This window comes from Solea senegalensis, linkage group LG2, assembly GCF_019176455.1.
Source record: "Solea senegalensis isolate Sse05_10M linkage group LG2, IFAPA_SoseM_1, whole genome shotgun sequence".
NCBI lineage: Eukaryota > Metazoa > Chordata > Actinopteri > Pleuronectiformes > Soleidae > Solea > Solea senegalensis.
In genome coordinates this window covers 8,455,289-8,478,922 of record NC_058022.1, presented here as the reverse complement: position 1 = coordinate 8,478,922, position 23,634 = coordinate 8,455,289, and the positions used below count along the sequence as shown (strand labels likewise).

At 39.4% G+C, this 23,634-nt stretch overlaps 1 protein-coding gene across 4 annotated transcripts in view; it reads left to right on the top strand.

The window, feature by feature from the left end:
• The window catches only part of thsd7ba (thrombospondin, type I, domain containing 7Ba), a 158,841-nt gene that overhangs the window by 101,475 nt on the left and 33,732 nt on the right, over positions 1–23,634 (top strand). For all 4 annotated transcript variants that reach the window (XM_044018621.1, XM_044018619.1, XM_044018620.1 and 1 more), the window contains exons 10-16: positions 268–499; positions 3,953–4,068; positions 5,466–5,598; positions 6,494–6,597; positions 13,932–14,123; positions 21,898–22,164; positions 22,953–23,131. In XM_044018621.1, coding sequence (XP_043874556.1) covers positions 268–499; positions 3,953–4,068; positions 5,466–5,598; positions 6,494–6,597; positions 13,932–14,123; positions 21,898–22,164; positions 22,953–23,131 — 1,223 coding nt within the window. The remainder of the gene's footprint in view (positions 1–267; positions 500–3,952; positions 4,069–5,465; positions 5,599–6,493; positions 6,598–13,931; positions 14,124–21,897; positions 22,165–22,952; positions 23,132–23,634) is intronic.

The following is a 23,634-nucleotide window of genomic DNA, read 5'->3' as shown; positions in this document are numbered from 1 at the left end:
TCATGCTGCCAGCAGTCAATGATGAATGTTAGCTTTTGACTCGCAGTGATTTACAACAGCTTGTGAGGTTTTTTTTCTGCAAATCACACAATCTTTTTTTAATAATACTACTTTGTTTGACAAATGTTACTTTTAGCTTCCATGAATGCGCTTGATGTACTGTTTCCTCACCTGTTCCTCACACAGGGACGACTGCTCCCATTACATTTTTTGCTTACTCCGGCAGTTTTCATGCCTTTCACTCGGTTGTCTCTTCTTGTACGTCAGACGGGAAGGAGTGTCCTGCAGCTTCAGCCTTGGAGGAGTGGAGAGTCTGTAATGACCACCCCTGCGTGGTGTTCTACTGGGAGGCCTCAGCCTGGGGGCCCTGCATCGAAGACACCTCCATGGATCTCAATGGAACCGGCCTCTGGGATGGGAGCCCTGCCTGTGCTGTGGGTGTCCAGATCCGGAAGGTCAGCTGCGTGAAGGCGAATGTTGGACCTGTCATAAGTAAAAGGTAAACTGTGCATTTAAACTTTAAATTTCAGACTTTGCTTGATTGGTGTAGTGGTTAGCACTTCTGCCTTTGCAGCAGGAAGTCCCGTGTTCGAGCCCCGGTTGAAACAAGGGCCTTTCTGCATGGAGTTTGCACAGTTCAAAAACATGCAATATGGGATTAGGTGGACACTCTAAATTGACCTTTAGTGTGAGAGTGGATGGTTGTTCTTCTCTATTTGGTCCTGTGATGGACTGGCCATCTATCCAAGGTGTGACCCCGCCTATCGACCTATGTCAGCTGAGATTGGCACACCTCATGTGCAGGATAAAGCGGTAGAAAATGGATGGATGGATTTGAATGGCTCCTTCCTTCCTTCCTTTTCCATGCTCAGCTCTTGATTATACATATCATCTCCTAACATCTAACACCTAACATCTAACTAACATCTCCCCAGGTGTATCAGCATGATTCATTTGCGTTTTCACTCTGGAAATCTGTCGTTCCCATAAAATGTAAGTCAACGTGGCTAATAGTTGAGACAGTTTCTGATTCGCATATTTGTCTGTTAGAGTTTCTTAAAGTTTCAACTGCAATACTAAAAAAAACGAAACTGTCTACTCAAGTTATGTTTTTGACAGTTGTGTTTTCTTCTCCCATTGCTGTCTGACACGACTGCTTTGCTTAGATTTGCATATCAAACAACAACTCCCAAGACAAATGAATGGTAAATTATGGCTGAGGACTAAGAGATATGTGTGGAATCTGTGGGTGGAGTTGAGAAAGGATCATATTTGACTTACAGAAAAAGCAACACAGTATTATCTTCTTTTTTTTAAAGTGTCTTTCTTAAAGATATCTACTACAATACTTTTACTTAGTGACAAATGACCCAAATGTGGGTGTATGTGTGTGTGTGTCTGCGTGTGTGTGAATCAGAGGTTCATTTTGCTTATGTGCCGCTATTATCTACTCCTTTTCCAGCAATACAATATTAAACACTGCTTAGGGCTTTTGCGCTGTCATTGTAATGATGTTATAGCCTACCACAGGTAGATACATTTATAAATAATTCACAAAGTTTGCCCTTCTTTAGCTCAATATAATATTGACAGGGCCATAAAGTGGATTATGGAGAGAGTTTTTTTTTCTTTCTTCCACCACAGAGGATTTAATGAAAACTGTCATTTCTGCTCCACAAACAGATCTCACCTGCACAGCGTGCTGTGAATTCAATCACTTTAGCACATAACACACAGCCCCGCATGTTGCTTTTCATCATAGTTGTTTCTGACTGTCAGTCACAAGTGGGTTTGTGGTGCAAAGCTGTGTAAGACATCGTCCCGATTTGATTATGTCCATACTGAACAGCACAGTCGTGGAAGATGAATGCACGTAGATGACACGTATGTGTCATGCAACCACAGAAGCATCATTCATACACTGAAAAGGGATAAAAACAAAAACAAATCTAGCAAGATAATTCAGAGTTTGTATCTTCAGTCTTAAGTGATACAGCAATGTCCCCACTATAAATCACTCCTATTGAAGAGAAGAGTCACTTCAGTCAGCAAACATCTGAGCCGCATGCTTGGCACTAATCTCCACAGTGAGCAGGGGCTCAATCAAAGGTTAGTGGGCCTTTTTTTTGCTGAGTTTTCCAGAAAACAATGATTTTAAATTTTGCAAATATTAATTCACAAAGAAAATGAGTAAATAAATAAATATTGTATCCTGAATCATTTCTTGTCACCAAATTATAACATGAACTAATATGAAAGTCCATCCATCCATCCATCCATCCATCCATCCATCCATCCATCCGTTACGGAGATTTCTGATTCAGTCAGCGATGAGTTAAATTGAGAGATTTTATTGAAGACAGCTGACATTAGAGGAGAATCGAGACAATGTCAGTGAACAGTAAGGCATCATCGCAGATTCTGGTTTCTAGGGAGGGAACCTTGAAAGGCGCCTATAGTTTGTGTCTTATCGTAAGTTATGGCTGTTAATATTGAACACCAGGTCTGATTATAAGAATATGTGAGTAAGTTGGCTGAAGATTAAAATTTTCTTTCACATCATCCATCCATCCATTTTCAAAAAAGACAAAAGAAAAGAAAAGAAAGAGTCTAACAGAGAGTCGGCCTATAATTGAAATAAAACGTGCCCGTATTAGCTAACCATGTCACATTTAAACTTTGTGGACTTGACTCTCAAGTCTGACTCCCTCATTCTCAGTGCACAACATTTCCCCAGCTGCTGATGTTCTCTGGTGTACAGCATAGCAAAGAGAGAGAGGGAGAGAGTGAGAGAGAGAGCGAGAGGGGGAGGGAAACATCTCGAGAAGGATGATGGATTTTATGTTTCCTGCTTCCTTATATTTTGACATACTTTGATCTCATTTCTGTGCATGCTGGTTGTTTGCAGTTGGTGGAAGGGAGCATCATGCTGGGACTCTTGTGAGTCCTGGATTTGGTTGTAGGGCAAATTATGTCACTCAGTCAAGATTTTGGAATCTCTCTCTCTCACGCACACACACACACACATGCACACACTCTTTGTCAGCTCACACATTAAGCCTATCAGCTCACACACTGTGTTTCTCAGTACAGCGTCACCCAATGGTATTCCAGCGCTGCACACACAGTGATGCATTTCAGATCACGACTGATGGAGGAAAGCAGAAGAGCTGCGGACCTAGCGTTGTGCTCGACAGACTAACCTGAGAAGAGTTGAACGTCTGAGCTGAAAACACCAAAAAGCGGCTACGAAAATAGTGATAGACTGGTAATGTTGTTGTTTTGCATGGCAGTTTGCATTCCTCCCACCATTTTCAGGTTTAATTAGTGGCCATGCTGTGGATTGATTAATTGATCTCTCTGGCGGAACACTTCCCCCCCCCCCGTACACATTGAAAGAAGGCTGAAGTGTCCTGTGCATGTAAATAAATACAAACACCTCATGGGTTTGTCTGTGAGCTCCACACTCAGATGATGATCTCTGCGGTTCTCTCACTATGAGAGACACTTGGCACACTTCTTATTTGATCTATCGCTGATATAAAAAGTATTGACCGAGTGCAGGGTTAATAAGATAACAGGGTTTTAAAAATGTTGATTTAAAAAAAAAAAAAAGAACACCCAACTGGTTTCTTATGAAACATAAAACATCACCACTAAGTGTCTGAGAATAGTGGGCGGATTTTATGTTTTCATAAAGCTATGTGTTCCCCTGAAAGCAACTGAATGTGTGAGAGGACTATGAATTTTTAAATTTGTCCACCCCCTTTTCTTGAGCATACAGACGGGAGGACACGTAATCAATCATGTCTTCTGTGGGGAGATATGTGATGTCAAGGACAGGGCAGTTGTTTCGCTGCGCTGTCCTGTTGCCAAGCACAGTTAGAATGTTTATTATTAACTTCATGGCAGATGAAGAGAGTCATCGACGCGGTTCTCCTCCTTTGTTTAGGTGTCCGGATTCATCTCGACCACAAACCGTTCGACCCTGTTTGCTCCCCTGCAAGAAAGACTGCATCGTGACGCCCTTCAGTGAATGGACAGCCTGCCCATCAACCTGTATGCAAGGTACACATGTACATCTGTCTCTGTTCATTTGGACATCTGACATGTACATGCAGATTGCTGATTACGTTTCGTACAAAGGAAAAGGAAAAACTGATCAAGCGTAGCAGTGGAATGAATCAAAACCTAGCAGATATACTGTATGATAGCACATGAAAATGTTTCATGCAACTTTAGCTGCTTTAACTGGACTGAGGCCTACAGTAAACATACCTGTACACAGTGTTAACCCTTTAACACTGAACGTATGACAGATGACACGTTTGCACAAGTGCACTGTGCATCACCGCAGTTAGGCAACGGAGAAACAGGCGTTGGAACTGTGGTGTTTGTTCTAAACAAAAGTTCTTTTTTATCCTCATTTAAAATTGTTCATACGCCATTTTAACATGCAGTAATTTGTAAACAACTGCCAGATATTGAAAGTTATTCTCGGAAAATGGGCAAAAGCACGGAACTCACAAGGCATTTTGAGGCTTAGGTGTTAAAGAGTTGAATTTGAAACAATTCATCCATTTGTCAGTCAAATTAATAGTTAATTTTCTAATAAAAACATGAAAGCTGTTCCATCCTGTCCAATCTTAATATTTTATATGCAAGTTGTCTTTCTTTTAAATATAAAATGTTAGTTTTTCAAATGTTTTAAACTCATACAAAAAAAAAAAACAATTGTACAATGCCAGTTTGTGTTTTGGGAAACTGAGTATTTTCTTCTACTTATTTGTCATTATATTGAGTAAATGTACGGAAATTATTCCAAAATGATAGTCACACACAAATACAAATCTGTTGTCCCCTTGTTTCACTAGTGTATTCAATTAAAGCTAAAGTGATGGTGTCAAGTGTCCATTACATTAAGCTGACACATCAAGAGGGAAATGGATATTTAATAGGTTCCAAGTATGTGTACACTAAATATCATGGACATCAAAGTCTGTAATTGTTATTTAAAGGCTGGAGCCGGCGTCTCTGTAAATATTCTGTAGTCTGCTGGGTCTACTGATGATGTAATCACTTTCTTAATTGCACCATTTTCAATGTTTAGTAATTAGTGTTGTGCAATGAGCCTTGGATCTTGAGCCGAATGAAGCAATTACGCTGTGGTGTGTCCAATGCTTCACTGCAGTGAAGTGGAGGACATCACAGCCACAAGGGCACATGAGTCAGGATCAGATCCACACTGACACCACTTGTTTAAGCCACCTCTTCCACACTGGTGATATTGAATACCCAATCATTTGGTGTCCTAGACGTGATACAGACGGAATACAGTCGGAATATTGCCTGAATATCATTTCATTTCCTCTATCCCTCTGGAAGTCGTTTATTTAACTTCAACTGTGAAAGTAATGGACCTCTGGAAGCAGTCTTTTGTAAAGATTGTGTTTCATGTTCAACAGAAAATACAACCGCTGCCACGCAGTCTCGATACAGGACCATCATTCAGAGGGCTGCAAATGGAGGTCAAGAGTGTCCTGACACGCTGCATGAAGAGAGAGAGTGTGAATCACTTCCAATCTGTCCAGTGTACAGGTAATAGCGCCATTCATTCCTCTTACCGATCACAGTAATTACCATTTATCAGTGTAAACACATAACTGCATTGTGTTATAGGTTAGTAAGTTGATTTAAAGAGGTATGCACTGTTGGTAGACATTAGCAAATTGAATACATTTAATAAGAGTTCAGATAGTTTCACAACATTAATCTTATAGCTTAGTCCATTTATTTATTCAACCCTGTTTAGCTTATGTTGTGAGTCACAGATGATTTAGACATGATGTCAGTATCAACAAAACTCTCACTCCGGGTTCTGTGGTTTGTTTTTTTTTTAAATTAATTTTTTTATTGCCTTTAACTCCCAGGCTACTTCCTACATTGATTGCTATGTGAATTGCCCCGGAGACAAATAGCTTTTTGAATTTGAATGAAAAAATTGTCTTAGAAACAGATCACACATAATTAAGGTAAATCATTTGCTATAATTACTGTAATTACTTTTTTTAATCAATGTGGAAAAAAAAAAACATTAGACAGTGTAAAACCAGCTTAAGGGTAAATGACAACATGGATATGTTTGTGTCGTGTTTTTAATAACATTATTCTGAGCACAACTGTAACTGCAAACACCTCTTAATAGATTATATTCACACAGTAACAATAAAATAAGAATCATCACCTCTGTCATTTTCAGCCAAGTTTACCCAGCAGGTGATATGACACACAAACAGCACAGATTTAGTGACATTTGCAATCACTTCATGTTTTTGTGGAGTTCTGATGTTGGCTACATTTCCACATCACTAAGTATGAAAGAAAATAAGTGAAACTGTTGTGTTTATTATATAATGATAATAATAATAACAATAATAATAATAGTACACTTACTGCCTTCTTCAAGTCTTTGTGTGTTTATGTTTCCATGTAGGTGGAGGACACATAAGTGGCACAGTTGCACTCTGGTTCCAGAATCAGTTCGACGTGGATTAAGTGGACCAGGAGAAAGCTGTGGGAGGGGTCTCGAAACAAGAGGCAAGTGTAATCCCATGAATGAATGTGCTGTGGACACGTCAGCAGTTGCTATTATCGCCACAAATCCATGCATTGCTTTTCCAAACGTTTACTTTTCTGTGTGTAAAGAGAGTTAACAGAGAGTCCCCGCAGAACTGTCCCTTTAATTTACCATGGTGACGGAAACAAAAGCAGGCAATTTGTGTAATGAGTTTTCCTGTTTGTCTTCTTGTAGGTTGGCATTTTCATTTCTATTTAAATCTTTCAACTTAGCTGCATAATAAAGTTTGGCAAAAAAAAAAAACTTCAAACAATCAGTGCCTTTCGAAAACTTTATTTTTTTAGTTTTTCATTAAATGAATTGTGTGCTTGAGATTCCGGGGGTTGTGGAGTCAGACAGTGAAAGAGTGTTGAGATTTACAGTCTGCAACATGAAGACTGAAAATACTCACAACAAAGATAAGTTGCAGTAACATCTCTTGATAAAATGAACATATTATATATTTACAATGTTCACACATTTGAACATATATATTGGCACTGTATATCCCAACATCTGTATATGCGCCTGTCATAAAAAAAACAAGAAAACATAAATATTTGAGAAATCTTTCAAAAATGTCTTAACTAAAAATGTAACAACAAACTTGAATTCACCTTTTTTTAACCCAAATATGAGCCGGCTCACTCTGCTGCTTCTTTGAGAAGTCAGAAATGAATCAAGCGTAACATTTAACCACTAAAACACACGTTTCTATAATTTGATTAACCTTAATCAAGACATAATAAAGTGCTTTTTACAATAATAATGATATTTTACAATTAAAAATACTAATAAGCTTAGTACATCTAACATAAAAAATGATATATTGTTTTGTGGTATTTTTATCGATAATAATTACCAATACTACTTCACTTACTACTTTGTACATGTGCTCTTTCAGTGATTTCCTGTGCTGTCTTTTTAACTGCAGCAGATCTGTGGTCTGGTGTGGCAGTCTTTGACTTGCACGACAATTAAATGGTGGGACATTTTTAATGTTTTGTCAGTTGTCCATAAAACAGCGAGTGAAACTGCTGTGCATGGCATGTTTCCTTCTTAATGTAAAACCATGACCTCTGCGAGGGTGTGAAATAGTTTTTAAGCTGTGAAAATTGTCCCATGTACCGTCCCTCATTTCAGAACTACGGGAAGCTTCAAGCCTCGTCCCACCCCCCCAAAAAAAGACATTGGCTCAGATCATTAAAAAAGCCAGAGTGTTAATTGGATCATTTTAGACCCGTTTAGAGTGGAGCAAATGTCTCAATAAATCCCAGAAAGTGGCTGTTCCATTTGCTGATGCCGTCCGTGTGACGTTTATAGTGGCTTACTCTAGTGCCTTGAGAACTTTCGAGCAACTTTTGCTCTCGCCATTTTAGTGGGATGAATATTTATACCTGACATTTCTCACTTGAATTTCTGTGACTTTTCGGTGAGAAATGTTTGTATTGTTCCCAGGTTAAGAGTAACCCTCGCTGACCTTTAGAGGTTTCTATTTGAATATGATTAGAAAATGATGAAGTTAAATACCTGTGACATTTCACAAATTGAAGTACGAGTCTGGAGTTTGCAGTCGGGAAAAGGAACACTTTTTAAATATAGAATTTTGAACTCCTGACTTTATCCCGGGTTTTGTTTCGCTCAGCAGATCGCTGCACCAACTCAATGAAAAGGACACACAAATGTCAAATTGGGGTATAATTAGGACACAATAATTGGGACAGGACCATATAAAGAGCACTGAAACATTCAATAAGGGCACATCAAGAAATAATGACGCAAGGTTATAGCATAGGTTTCACAATTATTTTAATTTAATGACACTGCTCTTCAGTGCTGAAGCCCTGTGCATCTCCCACCTCTCAGCCAAAGGTTTAATGCAGTCTATATAGATATAGATATATAATGAATACCACACAGAATAATAGGGCTCAGGCTGTCTCTGATTCACTTGTAGGATAGTTCTTCCGTCTTTTTGTTATCACTTTAACATAAAGTTCACTTACTGTCACAGTCTTCAATATTGCATTACTTTTCCAGGGGCTGCAGTTACCCTCTGTGGGAAGGATGTGTCAGCTGGTTTCTACTTCAAATGTTTCTATACTGCTATTCAGTTCTATCGATTTTCTGCTGCCTCATGAAGTCAGACGTTCATCAGTCAGTACGAACGGTATATTAAAATCCATATTTTATCACCCCTATATAAACTGTCAACACTCGACACGGTGACACAGTCCTGCAGTTCGGCGCTGCACTGTGGGGATGTAATTACGTGTGTTCTGGAAGTGTTTCTCATCCCGCCGCTCTGACCTTTGCTGTGGTAATAAGCAGCAACTATGTGTCACACTTGAGGCAGATTTTAGAAGTTGAAATAAGCTTAAGTTATTGTAAGGTTGTCGGCTCACTTTTGTCTCTATGTCTGCCAGTTGGCACAAATCTCATTCGCCCGTTTGCATGTTTGCGCTGACTTCGTTGCGTTCAAATATCACTGAATGTCCTTGTTTTCAGTGTGAGCGACTGCATGATAACAGAGAAGCATATTCAAGCTCACGTCCTCTTTAGAAGCGTTCCTAACGTCCCTTGGGGCAGGCTGTATATTGGTTTCCTTTTCCTTTTAAAATGTGTGAGTTTTAGTAGAAATGTGTAACTCCAGGAAATAGGCGTAGACACCTTGTGATGATGAAACATTGAAATAGGTCTTACAGAACAGTACAAACGGCACTAGGGATATTCACCCCAATCACAACTAGTCGACTGCCGACTGCATTCTGCTCCCCGCGCTCGGGCTTGTAGCTCACGGTTAAAATCATTGCCAAGGTTTTCAAACTAGCTCGCAAATTAGTTTGTGGTTTACAAAGCTGTTATGCCTTTGCAGAGAGTAAATGTTTCTTTCCAAAAAGCTGCATGTTGATTGAATGCTAAGGATTATACATGCATTGACCCGACATGCCAGCGCCTCATTAATAAGCACAATTAAATGAAAGGTTTTGTGAAGAGGGTGGTCATGGAGTGGTCAGTACTGTCACCTAATTGCTAGAAGGTTCATGCAGGTTAGATTTGTTGGAGAATAAATTGCCTTCACTTGTGAATGTGAGCATCAATAGTTGTTTTTCTATGGCCCCACTCAGACCTGCTGTTAACATGCAGAGATATGATCACTCGTGGATTGTGCCAATGCACTACGACTGTTCACACCTGGCACCGACATGGTTGTTGGACGAGTCTCCTGTCACGACTTGTGATCAAATCTAGCTTCTTTTCTTTTCTTTTCTTTTTTTTTTTATCATACTGATGTCATGTCTAATCATGAGAAAGCAAATGAAGTTTTTAATGACGCTGTACAGATGTGTCCCTCGTCAGTGTGTTAGTGTGAGTGTCTATATGAGCACAAGTGACAAGGAGAGAGGAGGAAGAAGCTGAGTGAACCAACGCCCCGCTCACGCTGCTGTAACATGAGATAAGCTTGTAGCCATTTGAAAAAACAAGAAATAATGATTATTAATGATAATGTGGTGGCAGTGGCTACAAATAAATTAAAATATTGGCAGCTGTCCACATGTGATTGGATGTGATTGGATTACTCAAGATGGACATTAACGCCAGGTCTGAACAGGGTGTGTCTCCTGTGATACTCATCTATCCAGGGTGCAACCTGCCTCACATCTACAAATCTAACTATATGGCTATGAGAGAATTCTAATTTTCATAGGGAAAACATTCATTTCTAAAATGATTACAATACGCCATAGAAGCTATTAACCATAAATCACCATTATTAACTGAAAACATGGTGCAATGAGCCATAACATATTAACTCAGTCTTGCAGTAATGCTGTGCGTCCTACTTGTATTTTCTTCTATCGAAGCTTCATAAAAAACAAAAAACAATTGACAACATCAAATATATTGCCTGAGACAGAGGATGGGCGAGAGTCGGACAATATTTACCGCTCTGCTTTAAATTGAAAAGCAATGACTGGCCATGCGGGCACCTGTGACTCGAGACCATGCGGCACTGTCCTGTCGAAATGAGAAAGAGATGCTGCAGCCGAGAGCAATGTTTCTCCCTGAGTTTGCCAGTTAATTATGATAGAAAGTTATTAATACATTTAAACAATATTTACCACTCTGCTAGTCCTTCAGTAAGTCCTTTAATCAATGTGTTTTTAACTCTCAGTGGCGTCAATGCATGCAAGCAGAGGTAAGTGGATACAGATGGCAATTTTTTTTTTTCTTTTTTTGTGATAATTATTATTTTTTGCATCGATTCATAATTATGTGGAAAAAAAAACGTGCAACATTGCACATCTGCCCGGACGGATATTTTCACTACATAGACCAAGTTATATAGTGGAAATGTGGGAAGCTGTTGCTGATAACACATTCCTTGGTGCAAGGAATAAGCTAATGAATTTCATACTAACACACGTCTTTATTCAGCCATCTTGGAGCGTGATATCACGCTCTGAATCGGACTGGAAGAAAATATTCAGTAGAAAATGAGTCATGTTGATGATCTTTTGCCTCTGGAGAAATGAAATGTGCCTTAATGGTTATGATAAAGGCAATCCACATTACTCTTGGTTGGGCATCACATAGAAGAATATTAAACCAGTAATATGTTAGACTTAACAGGAATATTATACATGATGGGAGGAGGATTTAGATTGATAAAAAAAAACAAAAAAACCTAGTATAATGGGTAATGGTAGATATGAAATGCTGTGGGCTGGATTGATAAAAGATAATGATATTTAAAGAATGTCATTTTATCCAGTATAGTGTATGTCCTTTGGACAAGATTTTCAATAAGTGGAGAGTGTCGGGCCTCTTCAAAAGATGTCCTTTCAGCTGGGCCTCAAAGATGTTCACCTTTCTAAGTAGCTGTTTAATTAAAGATTATCCCTGACAGTCGGTTGAGATTGTGTGATTAAAAAGTTTAGGGCCACACAAATAAACTTTGGCAACCAGAGGCTGGAATAGTTATAGTAAAAACTGATGGTTTTGAGTTAAGAACCAGAATGTCAGGACTTGCTGTGCTGAGCTCACAGGCTGTGACAGAATGGGGTTGTCACTGGTGAAGAAGGTAAAAATAAAGAGAGAATGGACAAGACTGATTGGAAATACCAAGAGAGGTCCATTGTATGATTATTCCCACTGTTGTACTAATTGGACAAATCCTGTATAGCTCTTAATGATTAGATGCTTCTCAAGCAGGCTTGTTAAAAGGAGAATTAAGAGTCACCTTCAGATGTCCCTAACATTCATCATATTATCAGTGTTTAAACCTGAACAAGCTTTTATTTCACAGTGATTTGACTGAACACGTTACATAAAGTCACATGAATAAAAAGCCTTTGCGGAGGCCTTGTATGTAAATGACCCTCCCACACGTTCCCAGCATGTAGAAATCCAAGCGTTTTTTTTGTCAGAGGGCAAAATTTCAAAGTCAAATAGAAATCAATAAAATGGATTACTGACATGAATCCTCGACGATATTGAGGTGTTGAGCGAAGGAGGATGCGTTCCTCCCACTGTAACGTTGCTTTCCTTAAATCCCAGCGTGTGCGAACATGGCAGGGCAATGTGTTGGAACATTTTGTCCTGTGTAGTTTGTGTGTCCAATGTGTGGTACTGACAATGTCTCTGGGAAACGGTGTCCCCCCACTTTTTACTATTTGTGTCTTTTTTTCCCCCCCCTCTTCTTATTTGACTTCTTTGGTTCATTCAGTCTGTATTCATAACTGTTTCTGTGGATCCTCATTAAAGTTGCTTCCTGAGTAAGCCGGGGCAGAACCAGCACTTCCTGATGAATTATTCCTGCGCACACGCCAAGCCAAGTACTGTGCAGACTTAAATATCAAATACGAAAAGCTATTTGTTTCCCACCTTTTTTTAAGAAACAAAAAAAAAAAAAAATTAATTAATGTGCTTTCATGAGATCCACATTTTGGTTAATTTTAACGTCCTGCAAAAGTGATCGTCCCATCGCTTTCCTTTTCAGTGTGTTACTCTGATGCATGAAATGCGAGACGTGATTAATGTTGCTATGTAAAATGTTTCTTGAGAATGGTAACAATAGAGATTGTCTTTTCCCACCACAGGTTCCCTCTGTAGAGTAAATTATTAGATTTCGGAGCACCCGGCTGCATGCATTTGCATACTAATGAAAGTCACTTTGACACTAGTATTATGTGCTTACACAAGGTTTTTCTTGACATATTTTGTGAACTAGCTTTTATTTGCACTGCTGGTTGTGTTAATATTTCCATGAATGTATGAAGTTTAAAGGTGGAAAAAAAGAAAACGTGTACAACAGCGACGTTCGGCGTTTAAAACGGTTGCGTGAAAGCATGTCGGAGAGTTATCACATCATGTGAGGACCTGACAAGGTGACAATAACGGACCATTGAAATATTATATTTTATCATTTTATCAAGACAATACTTTTATTTTATTTTATTTATTTACTTTCTATATGAACTCTATGCATATCCAGTATTTGCAGTGTGTGTAGTGCCTCCGTACGATACACCTCAACATGCAAACGACACCACATTTTTCCGTCTTAACTCTTCCCCTCAAATAAAATGATGTGTTTCCTTCATGACAAAGAGCCGCTGCCTTCCTCCCGTCTGTGACAGATTCCATTTCGCTTTAAGAGATATTACAAATTGCAAAAGAATTTGAGCAGGAATATTTTTGCAAAGTTATCAAAAGTAGCCTAGCTCCCCTGAAAGTCAGTCTGGGGGTAATTGAGTGCTACATTAAAGCAGTTAACCCCTCATCCATTACTCTCACACACATAGTCATGCATGGCAGTCTGTACTGGGCTGTGATGTCTTTATTCATATACCTGTACGTTGATTACACAGTATATACATCATTCTGTCACACTCCATTCACATGGATGTTGATCTGTTTTATTATGAATGTCTTGTTTCATTCAATAAATCACAGTTATCTTGAGGAGCTTGATAAAGGTGTTGTGTTTGAAGGTTGAATTAGCATTTCAATAGATCATAACATGAAAGCGGGTGGGTTTTCTTTTGTACCGGTGACTTATGACATGACTGGACTGCAGAAACATTTCTGAGGCCTTTCAGTCCGACATTAAACTGAATATGAAAGTGACCTCATGCTTACATCAGCATTATAACAACTGCAATACACTGGAAAAAAGGGGCCATTAAAAATACATGTTTGGCAACAATAGCAACAGCAGAATGTCAACTCGGTGCAGTGTGGTTTTTCACGGGTGCTTGGTTTGTGTAAGTGGAGTGACATTCTATTCTATCTCCCTCTATGTTTGCAGGACTCAGCTGTGTCAGGGAGAGCGGAGAGTTAGCCAATATGACAGAGTGCCTGCGATGGGCTGGCCCCTTGCCCCCTCAGTTTAGAGAATGCCGGGTGTCTTGCAAGGATGACTGCACTCTAACTACATGGTCCAGGTTCTCCGACTGCACAGGATGTGGCACTTCCACAAGTCGCAGGCGCTCGCTCACAGGTAAAGGCTATACCTTCATTCATATAAACATCACTTAGGGCAGTGGCTTCACCTCTGGACTCTCCTCTTAGCTCTCATGGCATCCTCTCATTGATTGGAAAAGACTGATCCTTAGGATCGTTGCCGTTACAGCTTAACGTGCTGAAAAGTCCCTCATCTTGAAAGAAAATCCAACCGTAGTTCATCTTTTTTTTCCTCTGTAGCTCTGATACTGTAACGTGTGCCGTGTCCCAGCAGTGTTATATTATGTCTAAATGAGCTCTGTTGCTGTGTGTAATCTGTTATTTCAACGCAGATGGCAAAATCTGAATTACATGCTGTGGTTGCAGACCAGGCTGGATACTATCTGTCTTCATGAATATTTGATCTCATGCTAGAGGGGTCGTAGTAAACATACCCTGTCTCCTTCTATAATGCTTTTTAGAATCCCAGACATGAAATCAGCCATTGCTCAGCGGTGGATCTCTGTGAGAACAATTTGTGCTCGTGTTCACTGTGTTCTAATGATCGCGATAAGTCAGTAGTTTTGACTCTTGTATGCCAACTTCAATACTGCGTCGGCTAAATTGATTCACACTAAACCCACCTAGATATTCTATAATCCGAATGGGTTAAAGAAGTTGGCAGTTTGTCAGGACCTCAGCTTAGATAAGCCACCGTGAGAAATATGACATAGCTAAGTCTCAAAGATTTCTTATATTTAGAGAGAAAAATGCAAATCATACAGATCACACTGGTAAGTGTAGCGTAAATGTTTGTACAGCACATCAGCCCTTGTTGCAAATACACAGACATCGGTGCTGCGACTGTGAGCGCGTGCAGCACATGGACTGTCATTTTTCACAGTTTTCACAATGAACGATGTTTGCAGAGTCCTGGATGTATAATTTGTCCGTCGGCATATTTTAACAACCTGCCTCCCATCATACACTTATTCCCCATTACAACGACGTGTGCAAATTGAGGGCATGAAAAGAGTAAGAGTTGTAATATGAGCAGCCACACCTCGGCACTCTTCCTCCTCTCCACAACACACAGACACGCGCGCAGAATGAGTCACTCGACTCGCCAAAATCATTGGATTTGAACTGTAATACTCAGATGTCACCTCTGAATTTTAATGTATTCTCTGTGGTTCCCCTGCTGCTTCTAAATGTACGAGCATGAACATACAGTAAATGTGACTTTCAGGCTTATGGCAACATGGGAGTTCCCTCCCACAGTCTAAACGTATGCAGATACTGAGATATTGCATTGCCGTACAAAAACTGTAGCCAGCCAGTGCTCCATTTTTCTTCTTTGAATGTCGCTATACATGCTCTATGTTCCAGGCTGACCATAAGCAATAATAAAAAAAGCAGACAGTTATTCTCCTAACAAATCCAGATTTGACCCCTTCTTCACCCCGCAGTGTTTATGAGGTTTACCAAATTTATTGGTACAACCTGGTAACGGAGCGGGTAAGGGGTGAATGTCGCTTTCCCAGGATGCTTTGTGGTATCACTCACGCTAAAGCTGAGCTCCCTCTACAGTAAGTGAACTGTGTGCGAGATTTTGCAGCCCCAGTGACATTCACTGTCTGTCATTGCGGTCCTTGGCACGTGGTTTGCATCTTTAAAAACACTTTCAAATATCATATACAGTAAAGTATAACCTCTAACTCTGTGGTTCTCCAACTGTGGGTACGTGAGCTTTCTCTGGTGGTGCTTGGAGGAAAATCAGAAACACTATTTTGACTGTATATACCAGGGTATGTGATTGCAGGGGAGCTGAGGGGTGTGGAGAAAATGAAGCAAATCATTCTAATAAATGATACTTAGAGCATAATTAGAGTCACCTTATCTCTCGCTCCATCTTAATCTAATTTCTGTATACCAGTGTGTGAATTTGGTATAAAAAGTTTGAGAACTCTAACTGACGCATACGTCTAAAAACAGTAGTCTTGCTGCTTTATTTACTACATGTAATTATGCAGATGTCCTCTCACTAGTAGAGCAATTCATTATTGTTGTTTACCTGGTGACCCAGCCCATGAATCTTTGTCTGCTGAATCTTGAGAATATGCTCATCACTATTTCTTGCTTTTCCAACTGCAAACTGGAAAACAACTCCACGCTTAAGTCCGTAGAGAAAATCGATCGAAGTTGTAAATTCAAATGTGTCATTTTGTGAATTGTCATCAGTGTTTGAAATCCTTTGTTTGGATTCACTTAAGTGACCATTTTTGTCCTATGGAATTTGCTGTAGGAGAAGCAGTGGCTTACGTGAAATAAAGAAGCAAACTCATAAGATATAATAGATTTGAACAGGAGAAGATTTTATTAGGTGCACAAATATGCCCCTGCAGCTATGTTACCACCGAGAGCGAGCATTTGCATCCCATCTCCCCAAAAAACCTGACTTGGGTTGAAGAAAAACAAACATTTTACCCTCCTGTTGCACTTGGTGCAATTATTGCACCAACACTTTGCTGAATGAGTATCCGCACACTGAGCTCTGTGAATGACGTCTGTCACAGATCAGAGGGCAGTGTTTTCGAGTAAGAGCTTAACTGTGGAAAAATGGTTTAGGTACACGACTGTGCTGTTACTGAGCTATTCACAAAGGGATTAGAGGGATTAGGCTTTTTAACAACCTCATGTGTGTCATGTCAACCTTTTTCAACTCTATGGGTGTTATATAATTTTCAAGAATGAAATTTTGTTTTATTCCATGTTTTAATTAATTGTGAAGCCCATTGCATTCATGTAACTCTGTGGTCAATGCCATCGAAGCTTCATCGATTGAATGAATGTTTTAAATCAGTGTCAAGAAATCCACTCAAACTTCAAAGTAAGATGGAGGGAAAAAAAGCCAACTGCGAGTGGGTAGTGGTATACTGTAGGATTTATTATACTCCCATTACACAGTACATGGATTTAACGTCAGGCAATATATGATAGGAGAGTTGGACTGCAATAGAATCGAGACTTGCTCTTTTATGACATGATTCCAAAATGTTTTATTGATTTCTATGTATTGTGAGATATAGATATTGTAGCTTGCAAAATAAGAAAATCTGAGCGTCAATATGGAGCCTAATTATATTCCAAATTGTCCTGTTAACCACACGTTGTGTTACATGAAAGTCTTGCTGTGTGCCATTGTTTGCGATAATACAGTATGCAACTCAGCTGTCGTCGTCATTGTTGGGACACCTTTTCAATTGGCCTTGAAAACGTTTTCATTTGGCCATTTCAAGTTCAATTTTCGCCCCCAGTCAGTTGTTTCCTCATGTCTTTACGGTAATTTAACTCAAACTTTGGTTTTGTGTCTGGGAGCCAGAAACTAATATTCATCTATCATTTTGGCAATCAGTAGGTGATAGTACAAACTAATAAAACTATTCATTTCAGATGAAAATGATCCAAAAAGTGCTTGTGATTATTTTTGTCATCTTGGCGAGTGGAAGATATTAAGCTTCATGTTGACATTTCTCTGGAGAGTTGATATTCTCCAGCTACTGACATCTTTTTCAAGGAAATCCATCCGTGGCCTTGTCATCACACAAGTAAACTAAAAGTAGCTGTGCTGCTGTTGACTTTGTATTGTTTTAAACAGGACCTGTAGAGGTCAGGGTGGAAGTGTACCACTTCACACTTCTCGTCTCTTCTCACTCAGCATCTATTTCTTGTTTTGTTTTTTTTTTTGTTCCCCCTTGAACAGTAAGCACTATCATCTGCGCAAACAGTGCTCTCATGACCATGCACCTCAGTCTAGAGGCAGAGGGGAAGAAAAGACCACTGGCTTTAAAGGGACAAAGAATTGTAGTGTCATGGCTGCTAATGGAGCATCAGAACAACAAACTGAATACAGTTCAGTGTGAAGTGTACTGGCGTGGTGTTAAAACAGGTCACATATTACAGAGCCAAATGTAGATTTCTCCATGTGTCTGAGTGCCAATGTTGTGCGATTGCAAGTAATGTAGTTGTCAAAGTTAAGTGATGTTGCTCTCACACTCTTCAATCAACCACCAGCAGTTGTGTAGATTGAACAGATTGTCTGTGGATTGCAGTGTGACAGCAGTGAGTTCACACTCGTGAGAAATGTTTGCAATCAGACCCACTTGAGAAACAGATGGGCTGTCACTTGGCACACAGGAGGATGAGGACACCCAGGATCCATGAAACAAATATGGGTGCACAAGTACAGAAATGCACTCACCAGGCTTCCTGTGTGTGTGTGTGTGTGTGTGTGGCGTGTGTGTGTGTGTGCGTGCGTGCGTGTGAGGAGTGTGCTTGACTCGCTCTCTCCATCTTGCTCTGGTCAAGGAATTGTTTAAGCACACAAACAGGACTTTTAATTTTGACTGTTACATAGTAGTCTCTACGACAGAGTATTAGGGCCAAACTGAAGAGAAAATAATATAAAATCTTTCGAGAATAGAGTCGTAATATGATGAGAATAACGTTGTGATATTAAAAAGGCGTAATATTACGAGAAAAAACTTGCAATATTATGAGAAAAATGTCATAATGTTATGAGGATACATTTGTAATGTTTATATGTAATAAAAAAAGTCCTAATATTACGAGAAAAAAGTTATGTTATTAGAATAAAGTCCTAATACTGTGAGAACAAAGGCTTATTACAAGAAAAAGTTGTTATGTTATGAGAATAAAGTCGTAATATTACAAAAAGTCCTAATATTACGAGAAAAGTCACAATGTGACGAGAAAAAAGTCGGAATTTTATGAGAATAAAGTAATAATATTGTGTCATCAAAGTCATATTAATAAAAGTCATATGAGAATAAAGTAATTTCCTCCTCCACAAAAGAGATGATTTCCTCCAAGTCTGTGAGATTCTTTCCTGATGCTAATGATGATGCGTTGCCGATTTGCCAAATATGAAATATTTCCTTATTTGGAAAGTAGTTTGGATAGTAATTTTATTCACAAAATATTACAACTTTATTCTCATAATACTATGACTTTATTCCCGAAAGATTAAAACATACTAAGTTTCTGTATCAATAATTTTGATATGTTTATATGTACATATACATATATCTCCATCCATTGTCTATCTCTTTATCCTCCACATGAGGGTCACGAGGCTGCTGGTGCCAATTCCAGCCGACATATGTGGCGAAAGGCAGAGGGTACATCTTCGAGAGGTCGCCAATCTATCGCAGGGCCAACATATAGAGGGTTAACAACCATTCACTCTCACATTCACACCTACAGGCAATTTTGAGAGTCCAGTTAACCTCTGCATGTTTTTGGACATGTGAGAGGAAACCGATGAACCCAGAGAAAACCCGCGCACACACACAGTTCCTGAATGTGTTTTGGTCTTGCTCTTCTATGGCAATAAACTGACTCTCTGGCTTGTGGGTAATGCAAGATATTTTTAGGATTCTGAAACAACGGTCATCATTATCTGACATTTTTTGGAGAGAAGATTAGCTGTTCTCGCACTTCATTTCATATCTGCAAGCTGTAGATTTTCATTACCTAACTATGAATACTGTAAATTACTGTAATAATGCACAGACCAATATTTCTGTCTGTCTGCAAGCTACTTAATCATAAACCAAAGATGAGGGCAGGTTGACCTTGACTCGAATGGAAATCAAGTTCATCAGAGTTATTATACTTCATCTTGGTTTTATTCTATTTTCCCTCTTGCTCATTGTTTGATCCTAATGAACCTGAGGAGGAGTCAAGGTCTCAGTGCTATTTCAGTGGTATTTCCATTGTGTCAAGAGAATAGTTTTGCTATATTGTGATGAAATATGCGTCTAACAAGCAGTTGGATTTCTGCACTATGCTGTAATGTACATAAAACAATGGACTGTATCACTGTTGCGTCAATTACGGCAGGACATTTATAGCTGTTGACACCAGACCAGCATATCTGTCTCATGTCGCAGGCGTCTCACGAGTAAGACGGTCAATCATGAGAGAGAGCAAATGGACAGCTCGACAGGTTGCGTCCATTACTCATTAAAAGTGGTAGAGTCCGGGAGGAACACATGCCTTTGAGCCACTACGCTGTGTTCCTGCTCATGCTAAATGATTATTAGTATTTATCAAATATGAAGCATATTGTTAGATGATTATTATAATTATGTGATGCATATTGTGAAATGTATTGAGCTTACATACAAGATGAAGGGCTTACATAAATTCATAGCTTGAAAAGAAATTTCACATTAGACAGAAAATGTGGAGCTTTTATTTGGGGATTGAATTAGATTTGAAGGGATATAAACATAAAAATGAATGACCTCCATTTATAAATATGATGTTTCCAGCATGGCGAAAATCATGTTGGATTTTTCATAAGCCTTTTACTGCTTTAACTCACTTGTTGTCTGTTGTGGTTTTTAAGGTAAAAAAAAAAACCCACAGAGACAATGGGATGCCAAAAAGCTTTCTGGCAAATATATTGAATTAAGTAACATAAAATGAGATGAAGTAGACCGAAGGAAATTGGATATACGAAAAAACAAATGAACAAAACAAGACCTGAAGTGAACATCTGCGACAAATGGTAGATTACAGCCTTATATTGTTTGGCCATTTCTCCACGATTGTCAGCCCCTTGAATCAAAGACCGTCTATTGCACATTTTGATCATTAATAATAAACTCCAGCCACTGTGAGGAGTCCTGGATAAAGTAAAACACAACTTTGCTTCACTGCCATCTGCACAGTATATGTGCGGCGCATACAAATGCTGCATGTACACAGAGGTGACACAAACATTAAATTGAGTTGCATAATAACAAGATTCACACATAATTAAATGTCTCTATATTACGTAGAAGAACAAAGAGGCAGTTGTAACCTTCAGAGCTTAGATTTGCGGGAACAACACGGGCATTAAGTGTGCTCCAAAATCAATAAATAAATAAATGAAGTTCAAGATTACTATAGCATTTGGCCATAATCATTCCCTGTGCCTCTTGAGTGCATTTTACACAAGGAAAATTGTTTCATTGCCACTGTTCATGGAGCAGTTTTGACAGATTGGCTGTTTATAAAAATCAAGTCAAGCTATTTTGACATTATTTTAGTTGTTATTATTCCCCACTCGGAACAGCTATTGTTCACGTGTGGACCACATGCCTTAGAAGTGAAACGATGACACAATTGGTGATTTGATTTCGTCATTAATGTACGACTAGGTTTCACAACATGGGATTGTATGATACAGTATTTTCACTGTGGGCAAGTCATTTCTCCATTTCTCCACTGCGTGTTACCGGGGGCTCAAACGTGTGGGGATGAGTGATGAAATAACAAGCCAGTTTATAAACCAGTGCAGTGCCTCGAGTTGTTGACGGTCAAGACGGTCGCAATTGCTTGCATAAATTATAGAGACAGTGTTGCCTGCCATTTGTTTTTAGTTGGATGTCATGTTTGCAAGCATGGGAGGAACATTTCCACAGTGAGATAGTGATTTCAGGAAAACATGCACCAACAACAAACACGTACAAAACAAATCCAGGAAGTTGCATGTGGATTATGTGACACTTGTAAGCTATAAGCAGTTTAAAGCTGCTAATGAAGTTTTCTCACCTCGTGGCACTTTAAGATGTCGTGAATGATGATGAATAAATTCGCTAAATGGCTCTGTGTAATGTCCTAATTTATTCATATTTGATTGGAGCTCCTTATCCTCATAACAATAAAACTATTTCGGCATTCAGCAGCTCGTGCGTCCACTGCAACACACCAAATGCATATTAACTGTATGTCGCTTTGTCCCTCTTCCGTCTCAGGTCGCAGCAAAAAGAAGGAGCACTGCTTGAATGAGGAGTTGTATCCGCTGGAGGAAACGGAGGCTTGTCCTTGTGATGAGTTTTTGTCCCAGCCCTATGGGAACTGGTCTGCTTGCGTCCTCCCTGATCCGTCTGTCTCAGGCTTCATGCAAGGCTGGATGAGCCAGCGGGAGGTAAAGGAGTGTGGCCAAGGTCTGCGCTACAGAGCTGTGGCTTGCATTAGCCAGCAGGGACACCTGGTCGACCCTACGCTCTGCACAGACTCAGGTAGAATTTGCAGACATCTTTTTATTTCTTTTTTTTCCTGCCTCAATCGTGTGTATGTGTTTGTGTTGTCCACTTTTAGAGTGAAAACAGATTCTTTCAAATGTGGTTTGCTTTAAGAAATCAGACAGATTGATACGTAGATAATACATAGATAGATATAGATATAGACATGTCCGTAGATGATATTTTGTTATGATAACCCATCCTAAGTGGTAGCTTTGTGACAGTTATCAGCACATGAACTTAAACACCCCGCACAGAAAATAGACTTCCAGGCGTGCATGCATATCCTAATTTATTATCCTAGTTTATTTTGGCTACAGTTTTCCCCTATAAACTGTCGTGACATGTAGGAACAACACTAAAACAAATGGCAGATGCCCTTGAAGGAAGTTAAAATAGTTGCACATTTACAACACATTTATTGTTCAGACTAAAGAAACATGGCCAATATTTACAAAAATTGCAGGACAATTCATCAGCTGGTGTTTATTTGTGCCGCCACTGTCTTACTTCTCTTTATATTTCTTTCTAGTGTGAAAGGAAATTAGATAGATATGGTGCTAATAAAGTTATCTAAGACCACAAAGAATCAAACACCATGTAGGAGCGAGATGGTCATTAGTCCGATCATTAGTTCTCCGTGTCACAGTGAGTGAGACGGAGGTCTGGTGGAGTGTTGGCCAGTGGCACGTCTGTCTGACATTATTAATGTGACTCAAACTGCAGCCGCTGATGGAGTCTTAAATCAGACCGTCCCCTTCTTGTCTGCCAATGTCCAATTTCAGGCTACATGGTGGAGATTTGCCACATTCCGTGTCCTTTAGACTGCAAGCTCAGCGACTGGTCACCGTGGTCGGCCTGCAGTGCGTCCTGTAACAGTGGGCTCAAAATCAGGTCCAAGTGGCTCAGAGAGAAAGCTTTTAATGGCGGACGTCCATGCCCCAAGCTGGATCTGAAAAATCAGGTAAGGCCCACACCGGTGGCTTTTTTTAAATTATTTTATAAACAACCACCTCCACAGCTCAAGAGGGAGACAAATAATGGAAGGTAATTGTTTTCAGAGTCTTTATCAGTTTGTTTTCAAGTGAAAATGAAATGTTTAGGCCCAACACTTGTCGCACAGTTTATAAACAGCAGAATAACGTGTTCCCTTTTTTTATACCGAGACGGAGCCAATACAGCACTCATGTTTTAGCTCATCATTTGTCCACGTTGTTCTGGAGTCAAGAATGCAGAATAGCACAATCTATATTCTGTTTACCACTCAGTACGTGTGGTAGGTTTACCATTTTTGAAATGAGCATTAGTTTGCTGAATTTTAATAGTGTCCATTCTGCACCGTGCTCTCACAGTCTTACAGAATTGTCTTATTAGGAAGATGCATGCAGACGTTTTATGCATCTCAATGATTTTTTTTTTTCCCGCATCTTGAGTTTGTTTTTTTGGAATATATTTTCCTCTTGCCCC